Source organism: Catharus ustulatus, chromosome 17 (assembly GCF_009819885.2).
Source record: "Catharus ustulatus isolate bCatUst1 chromosome 17, bCatUst1.pri.v2, whole genome shotgun sequence".
Classification (NCBI taxonomy): Eukaryota; Metazoa; Chordata; class Aves; order Passeriformes; family Turdidae; genus Catharus; species Catharus ustulatus.
The window spans coordinates 14,840,148-14,865,912 of NC_046237.1; the positions used below are offsets into that span (position 1 = coordinate 14,840,148).

At 49.7% G+C, this 25,765-nt stretch overlaps 2 protein-coding genes and 1 long non-coding RNA gene across 3 annotated transcripts in view; all 3 read right to left on the reverse strand.

Moving 5' to 3' along the window:
• Positions 1-2,302: 2,302 nt before the first annotated feature.
• LOC117004524 lies at positions 2,303-10,781 on the reverse strand. The gene is made up of 3 exons (XR_004419633.1): positions 8,233-10,781; positions 7,662-7,765; positions 2,303-4,068 (listed from the first exon to the last, which is right to left on the reverse strand). It is a non-coding gene; the product is annotated as an uncharacterized LOC117004524 (long non-coding RNA).
• Positions 10,782-11,217: 436 nt separating this feature from the next.
• On the reverse strand, positions 11,218-19,203 carry AAR2 (AAR2 splicing factor). The gene is made up of 3 exons (XM_033075117.2): positions 18,403-19,203; positions 16,643-16,872; positions 11,218-14,119 (listed from the first exon to the last, which is right to left on the reverse strand). The coding sequence occupies exons 1-3, from the start codon at positions 19,148-19,150 to the stop codon at positions 13,955-13,957; spliced, it is 1,143 nt and encodes a 380-aa protein (XP_032931008.1). The 5' UTR covers positions 19,151-19,203; the 3' UTR covers positions 11,218-13,954.
• A 1,273-nt stretch (positions 19,204-20,476) lies between these two features.
• EPB41L1 (erythrocyte membrane protein band 4.1 like 1) overlaps positions 20,477-25,765 on the reverse strand; it is a 63,002-nt gene continuing 57,713 nt past the window's right edge. Inside the window, 2 exon segments of the mRNA XM_033074961.1 lie at positions 20,477-23,394; positions 25,115-25,231. Of these exon segments, the coding sequence (XP_032930852.1) occupies positions 23,386-23,394; positions 25,115-25,231 (126 nt within the window). The 3' untranslated portion in view covers positions 20,477-23,385.

A 25,765-nucleotide genomic window follows, 5' to 3' on the forward strand; every position in this document is an offset into this window, starting at 1 on the left:
GAGCAGCTTCGGGCATTGCTGTGAGAGAATGGAAAATCCACCAGATGCTGTCCAGGCAGGATGGAAGGAAATCAGAACCACTCCAGGAAAGGTCCCCTCAAGGAAATGCTCCTCCTGTTGTCCTCTCCATGAGCTCTCCTTGCGTGGAAGGACATGAGAAGAGTTATTTCTGAAGTCTTCACTGCACGTGGCTCCTGCACTGCCTGAGGCCTCTGCTGCCCACCAAGGGGGCACAAGGAAGCACCAGTGCCCCATTTTCTGCCAGGAGGTGCTGAGACATCTGGGGACATCCAGCCTAGCCCTTTCCACCTGCTGTCCTTCCTCATGCCAGACACGACCTGCCTTGCCTCCCCCAAATCTCACTGCTCACACAGGTCCCCATCTTACCTCACCCCCTCATACATCCCCCAAAACTTCCTTCTTCGTGTCTTCTTGCTGAATCCCAGCATTTGCATTCCATCTGCTCAAACCTGCTCCTGACCCATGTCTTGATGCCACGGGCCACCTTTCGCACCTGGGAAGAGCGAGGCACTGCTCTCATCCCCAGGTCTGCAGGGGCTCAGTGCTCTCCTGGAAATCCCACTTGGTGTTTGCTTGGGCTGCCAGTGCCACACAGGGACGCCAAAGCTGTGTTATAAATTACTCACCAAAATCAGGTGGGTCAATCAATAAGGCAATTTATTACTTGTCGATAAGGAACAGGTGAGCAGTGCTGGGGACATAGGGAGTCTGCGATGTGCCAACACGTCTGTCCTACCCCTGGTCACTGCCCCATTTCTAGGCAGTCTCTGGTGGGCTGTGACATGCCCACCATGCTGGGGTACAAGTTTGAGCAAGCCTGAACATGTTAGCCAGCACTCAAGCAGCAGTGGGTACAACGCCCCACCAGGTCTGGACAAGGCTCGAGCATTCTCAGGTTACCCTCCTAGCAAGCCGGTAACAGCAGGGACAAGTTTGTTTCTGTTCCTACAAGCCCACATTTCCTTAGAGGTAAAAAATGGATACAATTCATGATTATAGTGGCAAAGTAAAAAAAATACATAAAATCAAAAAGTACAGCAAAGTGATTTTAACAAATATAATGAAATCATTATATTTTCCTGTGTTTCATGTCCATGCTTTACTTTGAATTCAGTATTCTTGTTTATATTGATCTCATGGTGTATTTCTATAATGACACGAATCACTATGTAACATCTCACAGCTGGGAAGGAGCAAAATACTTCCAGCACCTCCTGAGCCCTTGGTCCCTCCAAGTCCTCAGCACCTCCACACATTCATACTGCAGCGAGCCAGGTCTGATTTGTGCCTCCATCCCCGGTTTGCTTCCATGGGTTCTCCAGGACAGAAGGCTCTTCTGCTGATGCTGTGACACCGTGCTGGTCACACCTCTGTGCCTCATCACACAGGACAGGCTCTTGTAACATGTCCTGGGCCAGCTCTCTGCAGCCACCACACCCCGCAGGGGCCCGAGGACAAGGGCAGGTGCCTCGGGCACCTGCACACACCCACTGCCTTTCCCTTTGGGTCAGGAGGCACAGAAAGCTCAGAGCTCTCTGCATTTCCCCACTGCTCCACAGCAGCAGGACAGGCCGGGATAAGCACCAGAGGGAGAAACCAGGGAAGTGGGGAGGAGGAGAAACAGCTTGGAAACCTGGGCACAGACACAGGGGATGAGTGCACAGCAGCTGGATCCTGTTCCTGGTTCCCTCAGCCCCACTCCCTGCAGGACAAGTGCAGCCGCTGCTGCCATCACCTGATGGCCACAAGCCTTTGTCAGGAGCAGCACAGTGAGGGCTGAGCAGCTCCTGTCCCAGCAGCCAGGCTGGGTGCGGCCAGCCCTGTCACACCCTGAACCAAGCCCAGCTCTGTGCCTGGGAGCAGTGTGATTGCCGGGACACCTGGGGACACCCAGCCCCGCCCTTTCCACCTGCTCTGCACACCTGGGGACACCCAGCCCCACCCTTTCCACCTGCTCTACACACCTGGGGACACCCAGCCCTGCCCTTTCCACCTGCTCTGCACACCTGGGCTGCAGCCAGAGGCCCCGCGTTAGCAGCAGCCCTGGAGCTTTTCCCAGGGATTCCTCTCTCCATCCTCTCCCCTCTGAGGGGCACTGCGAGGAACCAGGGGGAGAACCTGAGCCCAAACCCCCCTATCTGCCCGGGACCCTCAGCTGTGTGATTCACACACTGGAGCTGCCCTTTCTGAGCACCTTGGGCTGCACACGCAGCTCTGAGGGACCCTCCTGGGGGCACAGGTAAAGCCACCAAAAGATGCGTTCACTGTGTTGGAAAATATAGCAAGTTTAAATGGTTTTATTTTATAGCTTCAGTCAGGTTTGTTCACCTTTGCCCGAGGGGAAGGGAATTGAAGTTTCTTTTCAGGGGGCTGTTCCTCCAGGTGGGGTCGGATGAGTTTAACATCTCAACAGACTGAGAGCAGCACAGAAGATACACAAAAGATAATGACCATCAACAACCACTAACAACCATTAACTCCAAACATCACCCCTGGCATGGTCGGGAGATACCCGGTCTGGGAGAAGAGAGAGAAGAAAACCAAGAATGAGAACCTAATTAATATCAAAAGTGAAGAGATTGTAACCAATAGGAAACTGAATACTGAAAACTGTGCAACATGGGACCAGTGTACATTGAACTATGCATTTTGCTGGGTTTTGACCATGTAAGTACCTGAAAAATCTAGTAAAATTCAAGAGTGATGGAATTATTTTCTCTGCACACCTGGGCAATGTGTGGATGAAATTACGTTTTGTACATCCTGGCCAGAACAACATCCTGGCCAGAATAAAGTAATGCCTTGATCCTCTTACATTGAAAATGTTGTTGAAGAATTTTGGTTTTCCCACAGTTTTGGTGACAACTGGGTAGTGACCATGAAAAAAAATTGATTTACTGCCGGCACACAACAAAACCTTCCTTCTCCTAGTCCTCAGGTGTGGGGAGGCTGATGATCTGAGTCTCACGAGACCTGGATGTGGACCCCTACCACAATCAGAGCAGTTGTCTTGTCTTTTGAAGTAGCAATAAATGTTTTTCCACTGAAGAAGGAAAGGGAGAGGAAGAAAAAAAAAAGTAAATCAAAGGTAGTTTTTCCCTTGAGAGTTTAAAAGAATCTTTGCAGGGAACAGTGGATAATAAGGAAGGTGGAACATCTTTCGCTAATGCAGGAGAGCTCTTGACCTACCCGATTCTGCTGAGGAATGAAACGAGTGAGAGCCCCAGAAGGAACATTAGATACACTGGTTATCGGTCTTGTTAAGAAATTCAGTCCATTAAATGAGCCACTTGGGCAGTGAGAAGTTCCAGCAGTGCTGAACATGCAGAGCCCTCCCCAGCGAGCTGGTGCTAATGAAATAAAGCATTCGAGGCCCCAGTGAGCAGGCAGCACAGCTGGGTGACGTGTTTCACTGCTCCCTGCTGCACTGACTCACAGGCAAGGCCTCTCACAAGTCTGTGGAGCTCAGCAGATTCTCAGGTGATGCTTTTCAAATCGTGAAGTGGCTGTCTGAAAAACAAAACAAAAATACCTCCAGACAGGAGACTGTGCTTCACACAAAATGAAAAATCAAGCCCAAGGGGCCACCCAGCAATTCTGCCTGACTGCTCTCCTGTCCCAAGGTTTGCCAGCTCATGCCTTCACCATCCCTTCCTGCCTAGATGCCAGGAATTTACTCCAGGGACATTTATGGATGTCACAGAAGTGGTCAGGCAGTGCTGTGGCAAGACCTGTGTCACTGCCCTGGCCTGGAGCAGGGGATCCCATGATATGGGAGGTGTGTGAGCAGCTCTCATCACTCTGCAGGGCGCAAGAACTTACCCAGAGAAGGATTTCAGCACTGAGTGAATACATCTTAATGTGGCCCAATAAAATCCTCCACTGAACCTTCTTAAAGGAAAATTCCCCTTCTGTCAGTGGGAGCTCTGCCTGGAGGGAGCAGCTGACCCAAAATGAGATTCTTGCAGGGCTGGAGGCTGCAAAGGCTGCCCTGGTGCTCCCCAGATCAGGCAATCCTGGGGTCTGGAGCAGCCAGCCCCTGCCACACTGGAAAAAACAAAGTGCAGTCTTTGGAATATTTAAAGGTTTAATAATGGATAAAAAGTTACACTATCCAGTGCTGGGGTGTTTGGCAATCTGCCAAAAATACAGCCTTAGCTTAAAACAATGTTCTTATGTACAGTAATTTCACGATTATAAGCTGCACTGAGTGTAAGCCGCACTTCTGGGTGCCAGCAACTTTTCCTTCTTTGTCCATACATAAGCCGCACCTGATTATAAAGCCGTCCGTTCCAATACAGAGTGTGATAAAAGGTATCTGTTCTATCACCATCTGTTGAGGGTGGGGACAGTGATCCTTACCTCAACAGCAGATATTCTGCTAATGGGCCATCCATTGAAACCAGGCGGGGAAGTGTTCTTTATCTTTTCACAACCCATCCTTCCCCCAGCGAGTCATTTTCTGCTCATGGCCACTGAGTCCCACTGTGGGACTGATAAAATTATTGCATCCCATTGGGAGTTGCTCCAGCCAGGGGGAAGAGCCCAACATTTCTTACCAAGATAAAAACAGAGGTTTTGGGACACTAAGGGAGCCCCTTTCTCCACTGGACTCCAGAGGAAAACCGGATTTCTCCACATCACCACTGGACCTTTAGAGGGAAACTGCACCTTGTACAGGAGCACTGCTCCAACTGAGCCACATCTGTCACTGCAGGAGGATGCAGCCACCATTTAATGGGACTGCTACCAACACCCTGCCTGACGGGGTTTCAGGTTGTACTCTGACTTTGTCAGGGTTTGGAGTTTGTTTCTTTGTAGTGCTGTATTTCTATTTTGATTTCCCTAGAAAAGAACTGTTATTCCTAATTCCTATATTTTTGCCTGAAAGCCTCTTGATTTCAAAATTATAATAATTTGGAGGGAGGGGGTTTACATTCTCCATTTCAAGGAGAAGTTCCTGCCTTTCTCAGCAGACACCTGTCCTCCAAACTAAAACAGAAACTTTTCATTCTTCGTCCATATATAAGCCGCACCTGATTATAAGCCGCACTTTGGGTTCGGACCAAAATTTTAGTCAAAATGGTGCGGCTTATAATTGTGCAATTACTTACTTCTATATTACATGGGTTAACGCATATTCATGAGTGTTTATAGATACTCAAACATTTTTGTGAGTTTAGATGCTCCAGAAGCTTTTTCTTTGGTTTTAACCTTTGACTTTTCTGCATGCCATCCTGTGGATTAAATCAGTCTATTTTATTTCTTCTCAAAGCTCCCTTCTGTTGTTTCTACACCTCTTGATAATGGAAAGTCAGTAATTTTTTTCTCTTGGTGTCCTGGTTTTTGTCACTGTTACCATTCAGATAAGATAGTTCACAAATGTGAGAAACAGCATAGCTATTTTACACTATTATTTGATTTAGTTACACAAATAATAGCATTTTAACATTGCACAGTTTCTCTTTTAATATTATGCCAATGTCTAAAATACAATATATATATATATTTATCACACTACTATTTATGCAAGCTATATGGTACATACATAAACTGACAGATTACACTATACCAAAAAGTCATAAAAAGGAAGTACAAATCGAAATCTTTGTGGTTAAGAATAACAATTATATTATAATAATTATTATTATTAATAATTAATAAATAAATTTCTGCATTAGGCTAATACAGAAATGTGAAAGCCAATACTAAACTGTAATTTCTAACACACACCAGGAGGAATTGGGGCAGGTGGGGAGCACCAGCTCCCAGCTGGGGTGCCCAGGACAGCTCAGGGCCTGTCCAGTGCTGGGCCATGAGGCAGCACTTTCAGGATAACCCTGGCATAACTATTCCTTGGAATGGCTGCAGCAGGGCTATCTCCTGCCAGCTGTGCCAGCCAGGCATGAAGATTCCCTGTGTGAAAAACAAAGTTCGCTCTTTAGAATTTTTAGAAATTTAATAAGGGATAAAAGGGACAGTTTCCAGCATTGAGGTTAACTGTAACACTATATATAACACTATAAACTATAACACACCCTTAACTCTAACTACTCTTCTTATATACTCTCATTGCTTTGGTCAAATGCATATTAATGAAGGTTATACATATTCAAACCTTCCTTTGAGTTTACATGTTCTGGGAATTCTTTATCTTAGTTTGACCCTGACCTCATCTTCTTGGAGCAGGAGCTACAATGCAGATGTGAATTAGAGAGTCTTGTATTTTATTTCCTCACAAGGCCCCTGCTCTGTGGTTTGACAGTTATTGATAGTTGAGGGTTAGTGGATTCTTCCTTGTGCTTTTACTATTATTTGTCTGGTTCTTTTCAACGTTACCTTATCATACAGATGTTAATTTTTACAAATATGTACTTTTGATCAACATTAGCTATTTCATTGTCAGTTAGTTATAAAAATGTAAGCATGTAATTTACATAATCTCTATTTTAATATTATTCAAAGGCTAAGCTATAATATATTTATCACATTTCTATTTATATAAGCTATATGGAACATATAAAAGCTGACAGATTATACTACATCTAAAAGCAGTTACAAGGGTTTACAAAGTATACTATCTCCAAATCGTTATGATTAATAATAACTTGTAAAAGCTAATACATAAATGCAAAAGCCAATATTTATATCGGCGTTTATAACACCTGCAGCCGAGTGCTGAACACATCCGCTGCCAAAGCTGTGAGGATGGAGCCACCCAGAGGTGCCTCTCCTGCCCTGACACCCTGCTCGGCACAGCAGCAGCTTTCCCTCTCTGCAGCGAGCATTTGCCCCTGCCGGCCACATTTTAACAGCAAAGCTGGATTTGAAACCCCTGAGGATGCTGCTTATGGGACCCCTCCCCAAAAACGCAGCACAAGCATCCCCTCGCTCCCAGCACACAAGGAAAGGTATTTATGGGGAAGCAGTAAGAACTCCCACCATTAATAGGCCTGCTCCTGGAACATTTAACTCAGGAGTTTCTAGCCAGGACAGGGAAGGGGTGAGCAAATTGCACAAGGAAGGCAGAGTGCCACAGGGAATTCCTGTGCTGACTGGGGATCTTAACGATCAACCACCTTCCACTATCCCAGGTTGTTCCAAGCCCTGTTCAACCTGGCCTGGGACACTTGCAAGGATCCAGGGGCAGCCACAGCTGCTCTGGGCTGCTGTGCCAGGGCCTCAGCACCCTCACAGGGAACAACTCCTTCCCAATATTCCATCTAACCCTGCCCTCTGGCAGTGGGAAGCCATTGTCCCTTGTCCTGCCAGTACATGCCTTTGTTTAAACAAAGATGTCATTAAAAAAACCCAAAAACCCCACCCAAAAACAACAAACCAAACAAAAAACAAACAAAACCCACCCCAAACAAACAAAAAACCAAAAACAAAACAGAGAAAAAAAAATCTTCACAGGATGAAACAGGTCAGATTCTCAAGGAAATTCCTGTCCTCCAGAGATCCTTTCCCAACAGATATGGCCACCTTTTTTCTTGCTTAAGTGGAAAAAGAACCCCCAATTCTGTTCAGTCAAAAGAAACAGCTCTTGTGCATCATCTGAAACCTCTGCAAATCCACATCTGCTGGGAAGGGATGTCTTTTCCAAACCCAGCTTTTCAAGAATGATATCCTTGACATACCTCTTTTCCAAACCTCTCCAGTCTCCTGTGTGCCCACAGCTATGGCTGGGTTAAGCTTTCCCAGATGCTCCAGGCTCTTCCTTGCACTTCCAGCTGCTCCTTAGCTGAGGGAGAAATCAGGGATTTTTGAATAAAAAACAATGACAACTTGCTTTTATTTTATTTTATTTATTGAGAAGCTTGAAACTTGCTTTTGTATTTACTATAATGTATAAAAACCACTCTTTGTGTTGCTCTCCCCCAAAACCTGTGCAGGCACAGCCATCACAGCTGGGGGGGTGGTGGGGGGAGAAGCAGCTTTTGCTATTAAAATTGAACAAATGTGGCTAAACTTGCCTTTGGGGAACGAAAAATTACTAAAAATGCTGAAACCTTTAGCATAGGATAGATAGGGATAGCTAGGGAGCCCAACACATGCCATGGGCAACCAGTGCCCCCCAACCTCCAGCCCAAGGCATTTGAGGGGCTCCAGGCTCCCTTTCCTCATCTTCCCACTCTTCACTATCCCTCCTTTACAAATACCAGCTGATTTCCTGAGTTATTTAATGGCTGTGGTGGGAAGAGACCTCACCTTTGCAGGTAGACACGGCGAGCACATTGCAGAGGGGCACTGGTGGGGCATTCCCACCTGCAGGCACCTTCCTCCTGTCCACTCAGCCTTGCCTGGCCCTGTGGGGGAAACATCCCAGGGTTATGGTTTCACGGCTCTCAAGACTGGGAGATGTGCCAGCAGCCCTGTTAAACATTCCCAGTTTGTTCCAGGCAGGAGGCACAGCCCTGGCATGGAAGGGAGCCTGGTTCCCCTTCCAAGGCCTGGCAGGGGCTACGGCTCAGGGTTTTTGGGTCCCCATCCATGGCTCCCTCGAGCTTAGAGTGGCCAAGGGCTGCTGGAACCCCAGCTGAGCTCCATGGGCAGTGGGAGGTGCCAGCCCTGCAGGATGCTGGACAGTAGGAGCGAGACCAGGGAACCCAGAGCAGCGGCTCCATGGATTTTTCATCCTGTTAATTAACCCGTATGGGGTTTATGTGCTTGGAGGCTGCCTTGCAACTCAAAAGCGCTGTCCTAATGAGGTAGTCAATGCCTCCCAGGCTCTCTGGAGCACCCCCTGTCCCTGCTCCAGCTTCACCCTAGTTTGTGTCACACTTGTCTCCACGGGACAGCTCCCAAATCCCAGTGCGGAGCAGGACAGGAGGGTCTGGAGGAGAGCAGGAGTGGCTGTGGAATAGCTTAGCACTGCAGGAAGGAATGGCCAAAGACAACACATCCTTTTTCCAGGACCAGGGCTACCCAATATGCCACTGTGGCTCTATTTGACAATTAACAGCAGTACCAGGAGTAAATTATTTCCTTTCTCAGAGACAGGGATCAAGGCGCTGCTCCACTCCATCTTTTTCCATGTTCCAGGAGCTGGGTGCCAGCCAGTCCATCTGCAGCAGCTGGGGCAGCTCATGTCCAGCTGCCAAAGCAGTAGCAGATACAAAAGTGGTGTGTGTCTAAGAGACCCTGGAAAACCTTTCCCTCCTGGGAGTTGTTGGAGGCACAAACGGATTTCTATTGTGTTACTACTGGAGAAAAAATAAGGGTACAATAATAATAAACACCAGAAAAACCTAATAAAACTAGAAAAATACTGGAACTGAACCACAGTGGACAGAGACATGCAGAGTTGCCACAGCAAAACACTGAGCAAAGAACAGAAATTCCCCATCAAAAGAAAGCCCCAAGGAAGAGTTGCTGGTTAAAAAAAAATTAACCCTGAGCTGACTTCAAAAGCACAGCACCACCAAGCTTTCTACACCTTCCCCTCTTCACCTTCAGTTTGCTTTTAGAGAGCAAGAACTTCCCTGGCTCACATCTGAGACCAATCAGTGCTGCTGAGGGCTGCACAAACCCAGCCTGGGCTGCAGAACTACACCAGGAGTGATTCCCAGTGCCACAGTGGAATCACAGGCACCAATCCACCCCAAAAGAGAAGTGGTCTGGCTGCTGCCTCGGCAGTGGGCAGGGGATGCTGGAAGTACCAGGGAAGTGACCATCAGAGCAAAATGTATAATTTCTCTTCCCAATACTAAAAGGGAATTTTTTTCCTGCCATACTGCGACAGGAGGGCAGCTCCCTAAAGCCCCAGGCAGCACATTGCTCATGTTCAGATTTGCAGAGTGGGTGAAAGAAAAAGCAATCTGTGGTGTGGTGAAGGACAACCCAGAGGCCCCACACCAGGAAACCGTCCCTGAGACTGAAAACTCTGGTTTGTCCAACACCAGTGAGCCTGTGGGGGCAGGCAGAAGGGATGGAAGAGCAGTTTGGGGGTTGGGTACCCTCGCTCTGCACAGTGACTGCGTGGGGGAGGGGTACCCTACTCACGCCCCTGCTGATTCCCACAGGATTACTCTCACCTGGGCTAAGCAGGGCTTTGTTCCAGCCCAGCCTGCAGGGAAGCACTGCTCAGGGAAGTCTGACCCCTGGCACAGCCCTGCCAGCTGGACAGTTCTCCCCAAGAGGAGGTGGATGGAGCTCATGCCTCAGTGCCCCTGCACAGTGCTCCTGATCCAACCCAGCACAGAACCAGAGCTGCAAACACATGCCAAATTCCACTTCATTGGCTTGCACAGTGAATAACATTAATCTCAGCTGGAGGAAGGGGCAGCCTTACCATCCCCTAAGGCCTTTGGGAGGGCAAGAAATTATTTCTCTGTTCCATGTTGCCACTTATACACACCCTCCTTCCTGCTGACTCCCACTCTTTCACCACCCCCAAATTTATATCCCCACCTTGTAAACATCCAACATGCCTCCTACATGCCTGCTTTTCCCTCAGTGTGCAGTGGGATCACATAAAGCAGTTGGATTCTGAGCACCTCCACCCGCATTTAGCTGAAGCTTTGCTGCTTGTCTCCTACCCTGCAGAAAGACAGTGGCCCCATGGCCTGGCTCCTCCTCAACTGTTTAGTGGTCTAGTAAGAGGTAATAGAGAGAAAAGGAGATATAAGGGGGCTTATAAAGAGGGACAGGGACATTTTGTAAGGTCAGATAGTGACAAGAACAAGGGGAGTGGCTTCCCACTGCCAGGGGACAGGGTTAGATGGGATATTGGGATGGAATTGTTCTCTGTGAGGGTGGTGAAGCCCTGACACAGGGTGCCCAGAGCAGCTGTGGCTGCCCCTGGATTCCTGGCAGTGTCCAAGGCCATGATGGATGACGCTTGGAGCAGCCTGGGGTATTGGAAGGGGAACAGGACACAGGATGGTCTGTAAGGTCCCTTCCAGCCCAAACAATTCAGGATTCTATAATTAGCTGTCCCTACTACAACCTTGCAAAAAGAAAAAAACCACCACAATGGAAGTACAATTACAGCAATTTTACGAGTATAAGGCGCACTTCTGGGTGTCGGCAATTTTTCGTACTTTGTCCATATATAAGGCGCACTTTCGTTCGCAGTGAAGATCCATGTGCAGCTTTCACAAAATTGCCAATTAGTAACAGAACCGCAGGGACGCTGGGTTTATCGGCAGGTGCCGACCTTTTTTCCAAGCGAAAAAAGATACAGACAATAGCTGCGGCAGTGCACCCTGCAAGCTTTATTTACAAGCGAAGAAAGATACAAACAATACCTGTGACCATGCACCCTGGAAGCATTATATCCAAGGGGAAAAAGATATGAACAATAGTAATTTTGCAAGCATTTCCAAAGGATCCACGTTGCCTTTAAACAGCCACATGGCCGCTCAGCTGCACAAGACTGAAAACACCGAAAAAAACAGAGTAATATCACTCATTTTGATCAAACTTTTAAACAGCTTCCTTTTTCATTCGGCCTCATCTTCCATGAAACCTTCGAACTCTTTGTCCTCCGTATCGGGAATCAGCAGTTGGGCAATGGCGGCATCCAGCAAACCCGAACCAGTATCGCCCGTATCTTCATCCTGAGAGTCATCTGTTTCGGTGCTCTTGATCCCGTCACTGGTCAGTCCAGGAATGACGTCGGCCCTCACGAACCCTCGGATGATAGCTGTGGCGGATGCTTTACGCCAGGCATCCAGCATCCACTGGCACACAGTAGCATAACTTGCTTGGCGCAGCCTCCTGGTGTGTAGGAATGCTCTCCTTCCACCATCCAGTTTTCCCTCAGAAGTTGCAGTTTCGCCTTGAAGGAACGAATAACGCTTATGTCCAGTGGCTGCACTTCTTTGGCCAAACCACCTGGTATTACAGCCTGCTCCAAGTTCATCTTTTTCACCATGGCTTTCACGCTTTCGGTTTTGTGGGCATGCATGGAATCAAAAATCAGCAGTGCCGGCAACGGATGAAAGAAGCCATCCGGTCTGCGAGCATGAACTTCTGTTAGCCAAGTCCTCATCACCTGTTTGTTCATCCAGCCTTTTGGATTCACTCCAACAAATATTCCATCTGGAAATTTTTCTTTAGGCAATGCTTTTCTTTTAAAGATTACCAGTGGGTGTAATTTCTGCCCATTTGACAAAATGCCAAGGACGACTGTAAAGGACGTCTTTTTGTTCCCTGGAAGTGCCCATTCTCTCCACGGTTCGCGGCATATCGAGCGTGAGGGGGACTTCATCCATGTTGATTATGCAATATGGCTGTATATTTTTTTCAGAGATCTTGCTTTTGCAGTAACTCCAGAAGGTGGTTAACTTTTCCTCATAATCTGCCGGCAACTGCTGAGAAACTGTCGTTCTTGTACGGACAGAGAGCTGCCGTTGTTTCATGAAACGGAAGCACCAAGAAGGTCATGCTTTAAATTCTTCAATATGCAATTCATTTGCAATTGTTTTGGCTTGTATCCGAACGGTGACAGTTGATAAGCTTCAGCCAGCTGCCCTTTGCTCAGAGATCCAGCAGTCAAGTCTGTCTTCCAGCCCTGGCCACCTTGCTTTGCTGCCATGAAAACTCTTTTTTGTCTTTCTTGTAAGACAAAGTTTGTCTTCCTGCATTCTCCATTTGGTACCATGGATTCATTAATGCTGAATTCTCTAGCTGCAGATCTATTCCCATGTTCTTTTGCATAGTTGATTGCTTTCAATTTAAACTCTGCATTGTAACCAAATCTCCTTTGTGCAGCCATTTCGGAGTAACTCACCCCGTTAACACCCCCCGCCCCACCGGTAATGCCATCATCCACAGGCAGGCAAGAAGCTTTTCTCTGATTGGTTTATCATCTGAACAACGGAAGCTAATAGATTTCAACCCATTTTTGCTCGGGACAGGAGTGGCGCGGATATCAGGTAAGGGCAAATCTCTGAACTTTGTCCATATATTGGATGCTCGGGGGTACAGGGTGCACCTCCGGGTTCAGGCCAAAATTTTAGTCAAAAGGGAGCACCTTATATGCGTGAAATTACTGTACATTCTCTTAGCTGCTAAAAGTGCAGTTCATCATGGGAACCTGACTATTACAAACTGTTAATTTTCAGTCACTGTTTTTGAGCAAAAACATAGGATTTCCAATTATAACAAAGCAGAGGATCCAGTTCATGTGGAAATCTGATCCTTTATCTCATGCTGGCTCTGCTCTTTAACACCTGGGTGACTACAGTCCAGTAACTATTTCCTGTCACCAAAGTGTTCACTTTCTTTTACACCAGGCAAAATAGTGTCAGCAGTAAATACAAAAGGGTTTAACACAATGGGAGGAACAGAAATGAGACACTGAGGTATTGGGTGAATGAAATTAGAGGAATTTTGCTGTGGCTTTAAGCCACCTACCCAACATTTAAATCACAGTGAGCATCCCACACAGCAGTGCATCAGTTATGGTCACACCAGTACAACATGAGCCCAGGAAGAGCTGAACTTCAGTTCACAATCTGGTTTGAGCTGCCAAAACCACTCCATGGGCTTTACAGCCCTGAACCACATATGCTCTCCAAGCAAGGCATCACCTCCAAGCCAGCAGGACAGGGGAGCAAGGACGCAGAGGACAGCTGAGTGCAGGAGGATTGTGGCAGTGTTAGATTTAGAGTTAAAATCCATGATATCAGAACTTTTAAAACTTTAATGATTCTGTGACTTTGTATGTGGTTTGTGTTCTAGGAGGAGATGCTACAGAAGGGCTGGGAAAACTCCAAGGCATCCAAAGCAGCCACATTGCAACACTCAAACTCCTCCAACACCTCTGGTCTCCTCACAAAGCTCAGCATCCACCTGAGTTTATCATGTGCTTCTCCAGGAGCAGAAAGAGGATCAGCTTCAGAAACAGCCTTTAAGAAGCTGGCAAGGCTGGAGAAGAGAAGGGTCATTTTAGAAGCTGTTTGCTCCTAAGGGGGCCTTTAGCTCAGTCTACCTGCACACCCTCAGGCAGCTGGACCACCACAGGGGCACAGTCATCAGGCTCTGCCTCAAAGTCCCACTTGAATTTCTTTGTCAGATGAGCCTTGAACTTCTCAGCCTTTTTCCTCAGAGTCTCATTCACAGCAGAGCTGCACGTGCAGAACAGTACCTGAAACAAAGAGCAGAGGCCAGGGAGAGTTCAGACATGGCACCAGCTGGGCATCTCCTCCCTACAGAGACACCAGGGAGCACCAGGAGAGAGCCAGGTTAGGATCTACCACCCCAGGACTACTCCAGCTTTGGGGGGACCCAACCGAAGCCCACACCTCTCACCTCACAGCCCAAACCCATCCTGCCTTCACACCCCGGAGTGTAGCACCAGAAATATCTGCACTCAGGCAAGAATTTTCATCTGAAGCCAGAGTGTGTTTGTAACTGAATTTGTACTGATGAATTCTGAAATATGCCAACATGTGAGCAAAGGAAAACATCTTGATAGAAGGAATTACAAAAAAGACCTCAAATAATAGTAGGCAAATTTCCAGCAAATCTCCAAAAGGCCAGTGGATGACTGCACCCCTCATGTCCAAGGGTAGATATCTCCCCAAGTATTTTTGTAAAATGGCATTAGCAAGACTTTAGGTTGCAGAGGAAACTTAATGAATATACCTTGAATGTCACAGAGGAATGGGGGCTCTCTGGAAAAAGTCCCAGTTATGCCCAGCACAGCTATTCCCTTGTGCACAGGGTGCTGAAGTCTGAAGGAGCCTCTGCCTTTCATCCCCAAACACAAACCTATTAAGGTGTCACAAATTCCCAACCTCTGCTAGCACCTCAGAGGGAAAGCATCTGTATGTTATTAACAGGGCACTGAGCCCCAGAGACCAGTTTCCGTCAGCCTGGTTCTGCTCCTCCTGAACTTGTGATCCACAACTAATTGCCATAAAAAGAGATCTCCTCTGGGGAAAATGCAGCCTCTTCTTTGGGGGAGACCTACTGAAAGCCAGGTAAAAACACTGACAATGAGCAGCAAAGCTTGCTGCTTTGTAGATGAACATTTGCCTTTTCCTTGCTCATTCTACTAGAAAACTGCCTCTTTCTAACAGAACTCTTACACAGCAATGCTGCTGGTAGGGAAAAAATATTAGAAGATTATACTTCCCATTCTTCTCAATGAACTGCACATTAAATTAGCTATTTCACCAAGTTGTTTTTTTTTCTTAAGCACTGGTAGGGCTGCAAAGACACTGGTGGCTGTGCTGTGCTTTTCTCACCTTGGATCAAATTCCAAAAATGAAGTTGCTGCTTCCAGAGCTGTGCAAGAGCCACACAGGCAATGCCCTCCCCCACAGTTCTAAGCATCTGCCCACAGCCAGTTGAGGCAGAGAATTCTGATGTCTGTGCATAAAGTGAGGGGTAAGGCAAGGCCCAGAGCTTTCCTGGCACCAATTCAGGGAAATCCCATGGGAGCAGAGAAATTGAGAACCCTGAGTGAGGAAGGGCTCAGTTTGCAAGGCTTTTCTTTGTCACTGGGAATGTGGTGACTCCTGCTGAGGCTTAAGGGTGATCCTTAATTGAGCTGGGGGTGACCCAGCTCCTACTGAGGAAATAAAACAGAGACTGACAAAGCCCAGGGGTGGACAAGACTCAGGCAGCCAGAACCAACAATATGGATTTCCCAAATTCCCCTCAGGAGGAAAGAATTGCTGGTTGCCATATTCTGGGTACTGCTGGGAACTGACAGCACTGCTCTGAGCATGCTGCAAACACAACTGGGCTGTCCAGTCCTGTAATGGGATAGATAAAATCTACCAACAGAAATAAAATATAAATTGAAACCCTCCTGAGACTTGTAAGAATCACAACTGAAAAATCTAAAAGCCACTTGATTAAAGCAATGCTTCCCAAAACATTTTACCCAGCAATTAAACTCAAATACCTCCACCCTCCCCAAAACTGCAGCAAGAACTTGGGGTTAACAAGGAGAGGAATGGAAATGCTCCCTGGGAAAGGAGAGGGCACCAAACTCTGAGAGCACCTGTAGCACAACTGCCCAGAACTTCTTGCAGGGCTGGTTCCCACTGTTCAGCTTTATCAGTGTGGCTGATTTGGGCTTTTTTTTTGTAAACTAAGCGATTTTGCTGCACTGCCAGCACGGTCACCATCAGTGGAGTAACTGGTTTCACTGGGGCTGAGCCACAGATCTGCCCCCACTTGTCTCAGCAGAAGCAGCATCCTTTGCATTTTGGAATAACCATAAATTCCCTCTGGATAAGAACCTCACTACAGGAAATCCTCAGCTGTGCTAAGGAATGGAAAAGCTTCTTAAGCACTATCACTGCCCCTGGCTCAATCTGGTTGTGCTGCAGCTTCCCTGCATACTAAGCAAAACATTTAAAAAATCATCATCAGTCCTTCATGTTAAAGTTTTTTGTGTTGTCTTTTTAAGAATGAACAGCATTTGGAAATATTAAACCATGATACCATGCTGCACTAGCCCAGCCTCTCCTGTAGCTGTTGAGCTGAATTCCTTGCTGAAAAACAGAGGGGAAAAAGTAAAAGTAAATCTCTGTGTGCTTAGACAGGCTCTCATCTCCTATGCAGCTTAATTCCTTTGGCAGCTTCTCCCCAAATTTGATGGGTGCCCTCCCTCCCACTCCCATTTCCCAGGGAACAACCACCACAAACACACCTGTAAGGTGCTGGTTAAAAAGTTGTCTTGGGAGACAATGTCCACAAAAAAATCTGCTGGGATTTCGTTGAGCTGGTGATACAGCACAGAAATGAGGTTGATATAGAGGTCCTGGTACTTCCCTATGGCCTCCTCTGAGCGGCACAGGATGTTCAGGAGTCTTTTCCAGTGCTCAAAGGCATCGTACACATTCCCAATCAGGAAGCAGATGAAGGCAAACTGCAACTCAGCTGTGTGGGTTCAGAGAAGGGAAACAAAGCAAAGCACGTAATACTAAACAGATATCCTGGGAATGTGTCCTCCCCAAAGCTCTGTAAATAATTTCTAAACCCTGGTTTGGCTTTTGCAAAGTGCATTCATACCTCAGATACTGACTCTGTGCTGCTCGTCAGCTGGAGCAAAGCAAAGCAAAATGGGGCAGGTCAAGTGTAACTGTGATTATCAGCACTGCAGAGGGACTTTACAGACAGCAAATAACACTAAACAACAGACCCAAACATCAAGCCAGACACTGCTGTTATTCTGAGAGTTCAGCCTGCCTGTGCTGAGTGTCCAGCAGCACATGGGACTGCAAACACCGCTGTCCTGAAATTCTGGGAGAGGCCAGCAGTACATCAATGGGTGTGTCTGCCTTGTTGAATTAAGAGCCACGGTTCATCACACTAGATGCTTGGCATCAACTGTTTTGCCACCATTCCCTAAGGTAATTTGTTCTCTACATCCTGTAGTTGTCTTTGGTAATTCTGACAAAGAATAAATTGTATAACATTAGGGTACAAAAAATGGAAAAAGAGACAAACAAAGGCTTATTCCAAGCCTGGGTTCCAACTGGGAAGCTGGGAGGGCTTCTCCTTCCATTCTGCAACAAAACAAAACCAAGCTCCAGGACCTCCACAGACTCAGCATTTATTGGTATCACAGGTTGCAAACCAGGTTGGGGAGCAGCTAAGCTCCGGGAGGTCGGGTGTCTCCCCAGCAGGGCTGGCACAGACCCGACACTGCCACTGTCACCAGCAGCACAAGGAGCTCACAGGGAGCTGGGGCAGGGAGGGACCAGGCACTGAAGCAGAACCATCAGCTGGGAGCGCACATCCCCTACCCAACCAAACAGGAACAAGGGGCTGAGGGTACCCATCACCACCTGATGCTCCCAGGACTCTGTAAGATGTGTCCTCAAGAGCTTCACTGAACAGGTAAAGTACCACCAACCAGGGCCACCCGTGACCACTGCTTTTGACTTCATCTGGGGCAATCTGGGCTGAAGCACCACGTTCCCATACCAGAGAGTCATGGAACAGAATTATAAAATATCCTGAGTCGGGAGGCACCCACAAGATCACCCAGCCCGACCCCTGGACCTGCACAGACACCCCACTCCTGGAGCTCTGGCAGCCTCTGGGGCTCCCTGGGGAGCCTGGGCAGTGCCCAGCACCTCTGGGGAAAGAACCTTTTCCTAACACCCAACCTGAATTTTCCGTGACAGCTCCAGCCGTTCCCTCGGGTGCTGTCTCTGGTCACACGGAACAGAGATCGCAGCCGTCCCTCGGGAGGAGCTGCAGCCCCCTCGAAGCTTCGGCCTCAGTCTCCTCCAGGCAATGGGAACAGCCCCTACGGCTGCTAAAAACCCCACAAACTTCTGTCCTGCACTGAGGAGACCCTCAGGTGTGCAGGGAAGCGACCCGGGTTCTCCCCCTGAGCCGTGTCTTTGCCCAGAAACGACATTTTCCCCAGAAATGCCATTTTCCGCGGGCGGTGCTCACCGAGCAGACCCAGCGGCCGGCCGGGGTAGCGCTGCTCCATCACCTGCTGCAGGGCGTAGCTCAGATCCATGCTGTGCCGGGTGATCTCCTCGGGGCTGGCTCCGGCGGGGAAGGCCTGCCGGGGCAGCTCGGAGAAGCGGATCTGGGTGCCGGCCCGCGGCCGCATACGGGGCAGCCGGGCCAGGCCCTCGGCATAGCTGCGGCACTCGGCGCCCAGTGGCGGCCGGCACTGCCCGGCGCGGTCTCGCGTGTGCCGCCCCGCCGCCTCGGGAAGCACCTCGGCGAAAGCGCAGATCTGGCCGCTCTCGGGCTGCAGCTCCTCGGCCGCCGCCTCGCTGATGAAGTTGCTCAGCGACACCCACTTCTTCAGCGTCTCGTAGGGGTAGGGCCCCAGGAAGGGGTCCAGCTCCCGCAGGCGGTCCCGCAGCCCCTCGCCCTGCTCGGGTGGCTCAGGCCGCACGGCCTCGCCCGCGGGGTCCCAGCGCAGAACCCGCACCTCGCGGCGCCGCAGGCTGAGGAAGCGGCCGGAGCGCGGCCCCGCGTCCCGCCCGCCGGTGCCGGCCGCGCTGCAGTGGACGAAGTGCAGCCCCGGCGGCACCATCTTCACGCCGCGGAACCGCGGCCCCACGGCCCACGCGCTGTAGTCGATGCCGAACTCGGTACCCTCGGGCACGTCCAGCACCACCACGGCCGCGCCCTCGAAGAAGAGCTGCCGGGCCAGCTCCGGGTCCGTCTGGGGGCCCGCCATGGCCGGACCACGGCAGCCGGTCGGAAGGGCCCTGGCCGGATATCCGGGCCGGCGCTTCCGGGCACGAAGGCGGGAGGAGCGTGCAGGCCGCCCGGACCTGCCCGACAGCGGGGAGAGGCTGGGCTGGGCTCCCCGGTCCCCTGGGCACAGCGGGCACTGCCTCCCGGTCGTTCTCGCTCGGTCCCCGTCCCCACCGCCCGTCCCTGGCTCCCAGCCCGGCGCTGCTCTCCTTTCCCTCTCCATGGCTGGCGGCTGCTCCCTGCAGCCCGATTGTCCCCAAAGCCGGTCCTCAGTCCCCCAGCTGCCTACCATTCCCCTGGGGCCTCCGTGCTCCTCCCCCCCCCCCCCCCCCCCCCCATCCCCCACAGCGGGACAGACGGACAAGAGCCGTGCCTGGGACTGATGGACCGAGAGGCTCCCCGGGACAGACATCTCATTGCGGCATACAGACCCCTAGGCAGGACAGACACTGTCACAGCACCACGTCTTCCTTCCCAGGACAAGAGAAGAGAGTCGGGGTCCCCAGAGAGGGGCAGTTCCCGTCACCTCCCTGCATCCTGAGCGTTCTCACAACCACCTTCTGGCCCCGCCGTGCATCCGAGGCTCAGCCCCTGCCACGGGAAGCCGCTCCCGGCTCCACCAGCCCCAGTTTCCGACCTGGCAACATCTTCATCTGCCCTTGGTGGGGTGAGATCCCATATGCAGAGCTGCCGCCAGCTCTGGGGTCTGCAGCACTGCAGGGATGTGGAGATGTTGGAACTAGTCCAGAGGTGGCCGTGGAGATGCTCCCAGGCCTGGAGCCCTTCTGCTCTGGGACAGGCTGGGGGAGCTCAGGACCTGGAAGAGAGAAGGCTCCAGGGAGAGCTCGGAGCACCTTCCAGTGCCTAAAGGGGTTCCAGAAGAGCTGGAGAGGGACTGGGGATAAGGGTCTGGAATGCTAGGACAAGGGGAAACAGCTTCCCACTGCCAGAGGGCAGGGTAAAGGGGATATTGGGAGGGAATTGCTCCATGTGAGGATGCTGAGGCCCTGGCACATGGTGCCCAGAGCACCCATGGCTGCTCCTGGATCCCTGGAAGTGTCCAAGGCCAGGTTGGATGGGGCTTGGTGCACCCTGGTCTAGTCAGAGGTGTCCCTGTCTGTGGCAGGGGATGGAATAGGATGAGATTTATATTCCCTTCTAGCCCAAACCATTCTGGGATTCCATGATTTCTATGATCTTCTCTTTAGGCAAAGCCTGTTATTTCCATATGCAGTGCTCATGTTGCAAGATTCTCCCTTCATGTCCCTATCCTCTCAGCAGGACAGAGTTCACTGAGGTCCCAGGCTGATTTAGCATCAAACACATTTATTTCACTTTTATTGAATACAAGAACAGTGAGCACACACGCATACACCACCAAGCACTGAAAAGGAGTATGACCAAAGGGGGAGAGGGAGAACAAGGGAAGAGAAAAGGAGAGTTAGTGAAGGAACAACAGGGTGTTGCAGTTGGTTGGTAAGGTGCTTCTCAAATAAAAATAAATATTTTTATTATTATTATTATTATTGTTACTGTTACTGTTATTATTACTCATGCTATCGCAGGCCAGGTTCAGAATGAATTTGTGGGATTGGGTAAAAACAGGCACTCATGTCTCCCACCCCTTTCCACAGAAAAGGCCCCTGGAAGAAAACAAGCAGTGGCTAGCTATCCAAAACGGAGTGTGGTGATGGACAGACTGGGGCTGAGCAGCAGAAAGCCACACCTTGCCAGGAGAACAAGCAGTGAGCATTTTTTCTTTCCTTTTTTTTTCTTTTCTCTTTTTTATTTAAGAATAAAAGAAGTTTTGGACACTGCCACCCATGAACACACTGCGGGAGCCAGGGGCTACTCACTGCAAACGGAACTCACGGCAGCCCAAGCGCACAGGGAGCCCAACTCTGTAAGCTGCTCAATCCCACAGGAACCTTCGCTCCCCAGACTGTGCACAATGCCCAAAGCAGCTCTGCAGGGGCACAGTGGCCTCGAGTGGGCTGTGGAGGTGCCCAATCCAGGTGGGCTCCCCCAGCTCTGAACTGTGACTGGTACTGGTGAATGCCAGCATGGCGGGCAGGCGCTGGTCCTCCACCACCCTGGCAGTGCCACTACTGGGCATGGCTGGCTTGGGTGCATTGGAAAACAAATGAGAGAAAAGGAGCCTCTTTGCAACTGCCTTAAATGCTGTTAGTTTGGGGCTGGGCTCTCTGAAGATGCGTGGCTGCAAGCTGGGGATTGGCACAGGCAGCAGCCCCTGTGCTCTTGCCTCCATGCCTGCAGGACAAATCTCCCCTGTCAGGAGAACAGACTCACTGATGAGCAACTGGTGAGTAACTGCCAGGGAGCAACTCCCTCCTGGGATAGTGAAGATGGGAGCAGGGTCTGCCCACGGCATCCTCATGGCTCAGGTGCTCTTGCTTGGGCATCCTGCAAGCCCCAGCAGGGCCTGGCAGAACGCACCTGGTCCTGGGCACAGGCTATGTCAGGGATGGGAGACTGAAGGCAAAATGGTGCAGAATCATGGGCCCTTCTGTTTCTGCAGGAGCTAGAGATGATTCCCAGAAGGAAACCCATTTCTTTCTTTTCCTTTCTGGTTTTGGTTTCGAGCCTACCCGAACTGCCTGGTTCACAGTGTACGGGGCCCTGGGCTTGGCCCACAATCCCCTTCCAAAGGCAGCCCTGGAGGGAGCCTGTGGCTGAAGGCCGAGCTGGGAGCAGCTCCACTGAGGCCTCCTGGGCTCTCCTATGCAGCCTGGGATGCTGGAGAAACTCTGCAGGGATGGACACAGCACAGTCCCTCCACTGCCCATCCCTAGGCAGGTCGAGGGAGCACTGCCATGGCCCTGCCAGCGCTGTCCCTGGGTAGTGGAGGAGGCAGGGCACAAACAGCCCCTCTACCTTTGACCCTACTACAAAACTCAAGCACCTCCATTACTGGGATCCAGAAACAAAGCACACCCACCCCGCCCCCAGGCACGGCTGTGCTGGCTGCAGGGGAGCCCGAGCCCTGCGGCTCCTACCTTGCTCCCAGCTGATCCTGTGGCTCTGGGAGCTGGAAGCTCATCCTGCCTACAGCTGTTGGAGCTGGAGCCTTCTGTGTCCTCCAGGTGACTGCTGCCCCTCCAAATCTCACCACCAGCACACGCTGCAGATCAGCCAGCGGCACATTCCTGTCCCTTGCCTTCTCCCCTTCCCCCCAACCAGCAGCAGCCAAAACCTTTCCCATTCCCTTCTTACAGGACTCAAGAGTCCCACGTGTGATCTAAGAGTGTCCTAGTACACCAACCACAGTCAATCCAAGAGTTAATAATTTAAAGATGTCGGCATCATCTGTACTAGCACTGTTGAATTATTTCAGCATTGTTCCCTCCCTCCCCCTCCATTATATAGAATAATATACAGAACTGAAATGCACATCCATATGAAGCCCCACAGGCTGCTCGTTAGAGATGAGAAACCATGTACATATCATTTGCTTTGTCTGAAATGAAACCCATTCCTAAATACCTTCAGAGAACAAGAGGTTTGACAAGTGCACAGAGAAGATAAGGAAGGGAAGGGGAAGAGTTAACAGAACCCCCAAAAAATGCAAAAAACCAGCATGGAATGAGGAGAAGGGCGAAACGACACTTGTGAATTGGAAAATAACTCTAAGGTCATAACTTGAATGCTTTTCTCTCTTCTTTCCAGAGGTGGGGAATGGTTTTGCTTCTGCTTGTGGTTTTTTAGTTCGGTTTGCTTACTTGCTTTGTTGCAAAGCAGTTTTCCTTTCCATTCAGTGTGCAACAAATGAACTCATGATTGTGTGTCCTTTCATGTAACATGCAAGATGGTGGCTTATTGTATTGTTACCAAGATTATTGTAATTATTATGACTTTTTTAATCTGATTTGATCACCAATCCAGGAAATTCTTCAATTTATCTGCAGAGGGTTGGCTTTGTTTGTTGGTGGTATTGTTTGCTATTTGTTTCCAGCATATAGCAGCAGTGCAAGGATGCATTTTGTTTCCTGTTTATATATATATATATATATATATATGTATGTATGTATATATATATATAATATATTTGCTATTCCTTTTTTTAAAAATTTTTGTCTCTTGCCATGAACATTGCAGCCAGGATGTCTATGTCTTGCTGACAAATCCAGCATGAAGGCTCCTTCTTCCCTGTTCTCCAGGTTGGAATACAGATGTTGACTTCCAGGAACATGTTGGTCAAGATTCCTGTGCAAGGCAAACGGGAAGGACCAAGTCATGGAGTGCCAATGCATGGAGGCCCCTCTTTGGATGAGGGCACTGGATAGAAACTTTGCAAACACTTGGGGCCACAGTTTGCATTTAGAGTAATTTCATGATTATAAGCCGCACCGTTTTGACTAAAATTTTGCTCCCAACCCGGAAGTGTGGCTTACACTCAGGAGCGGCTTATATATGAACAAATGTCGGAAATTTCCTAACCCAGAAGTCCGAGCCCACAGCAGACCCGAGCCGAGCCGGAGCTCGCCTGGCCCTGGGTGGTGGGGCAGCGGTGGTGCAGCAGCAGCAGTGCTGTCTGGCCCTGGGGATCGCAGTAGCGCAGTGGCGGCTGCTCAGCCCCAGGGATTGTGGCGGCGGCAGCGCTGCCTGGCCTGGGAAGCATGGCGGCGCCCCCTGGCTGGGGATGCCGCACCCCCGCTTCCCGGCGGCAGCGGCCGGGCATGTTGCTCCCCTGCTTCCCGGCGGCAGCGGCGAGTGGGGCCGGGGCCGCTCCCTGGCAGCTGCCCCGAGCGGGGCCGAGCCAGTAAACCCCATGATCACGCAATTCTGTTACTAATTGGCAACTTTGTGAAAGTTGCACGCGGATCCTCGCTGCAAAAAAAAGTGCAGCTTATAATCCGGTGTGGCTTATTTATGGACAAAGAATGAAAAGTTGCCGACACCCGGAGGTGTGGCTTATAATCAGGTGTGGCTTGTAATCGTGAAATTACTGTAATTAGCAGGAGCTCTGGTAATTAGCAGGAATTCAGGCACTGGGCTGGTGTCGGTGCATGAAGGACGTGAGGTGGAGTTGCTGTTCCTTCACTTTAAGCCATTCAACTAAAACTGGGTGGATCCTATGGGATGCAGGAAAGTCTGGACTTGTCTGCACTGTGGGACAGGACAAGGCAGCTCCATAAGCCTCTCCTGACCTTCCCAGCTGCATTGCTGGTCACTTTTCCAGGCTTAAAAGCTGCCAATCAAAACCTTCATATGATAAAGAAACAGAAAATCCCAGCTCTGAGTAGCCTCTTGAAATGCACCTGCAGCCTGGCTGCTGCCAGAGCTCCCAAAACTGTTCCCTCTCCTCTCCATCTCTGTCCCCACTGCTCCCACACAGGGGTCTGATGGCTTTGCAGTTTCTGCCTGACAGGGAGGAATGGGGTCAAATAGGGGCTTTAGGGTGGGGCAGGACTCTCCAAGCCCCAGAGAAGTGTCTGGGACTGTGACAGCTTTGGGGTGTCTTCAGGGAGGTACAAACATGTGCTGCTGCCTACACCTGTGTGTGTATAAAAATCTCAACTTGGGGATCCGAGCAGGACTGAAAAACTGTATGGTTTTTGTAAAGAAATTATCATTTTTGCCAACATTGGTCTGATACTTTGACTCTGCAGAGCCACAAAACTGAGGTTTGTGGTTCTGAAACCACAAACCTGAGGTTCCTTCATTCCCTCCCCATCCCAGGGAAACAAGCAAGTCTTTTCCTTTTTACATCAAATGCCTCTGAGCCGTGTGCTGAGCAGGACAGCAGAGTGACATCCACAGCATTGTTTTTGGTGGCATGGTAGTGGCTTCCTAATCACAACCAGGCACTGGCATCCAGAGCCACCATGCCAACACCTGTGGCTGGGGGGGACCAGAGACTGTGACTTGTTCCACCCCCATTACCCAGGAGGTGTAAATCACACCTGGCAGCTTCTCCACTTACCTGAGGTTTCTTGTCCCTTTCCTCTGGAGAGGGCTCTGTTTCTCTGTACACCACAGCTTTGGTTACCAGCATGTCAGGGTGCTGGAGTTTTGCCTCTTTGATTGCTAAAGCCAGTGCCTAGAAAGCAGACGGGTGAAAGAGAGCATTTATCCTCCCTCTCCTGCAATCAGGTACCCTGACTGCAGCCAGAAAGCAGCTGAGTAGGATTCCAGGGAGCAGAGTAGGATTCCAGGAGGATAGCAATGTAGGGGTTCAGAGCAGAACCCAGAGCAGCCTGGCAGAAGGGGCTGGAGCCCAGCATGGGACCCAGCATGATTGGGAATTCATCCATGACTGGGAGCCCTCATGTGCTGCATTTCTCTGCTGTTTTTCTGTACAGATGTGCTACTTAAACCTGGGCAAAGGAAAACACTAGAAAAATTTACAGGAATTAGCCAATTCCTTACTATAATTCTAAAAGATCATTTTAGAGCTTTTTAATTACTTTATCTCTTTATTTTTCTTTTCTTAAGTAACCAATCCCAAAAAGCGAGGCCACAGGAAAATGACCTTGTGGCCCTAAAAACTCCTGTCAGTGTTTATTTCATCACAGAAGTGTGCGACTTCTTGTCCTCTGACATTGAGGAAGAGGCAAAACACCATCACCTGGAG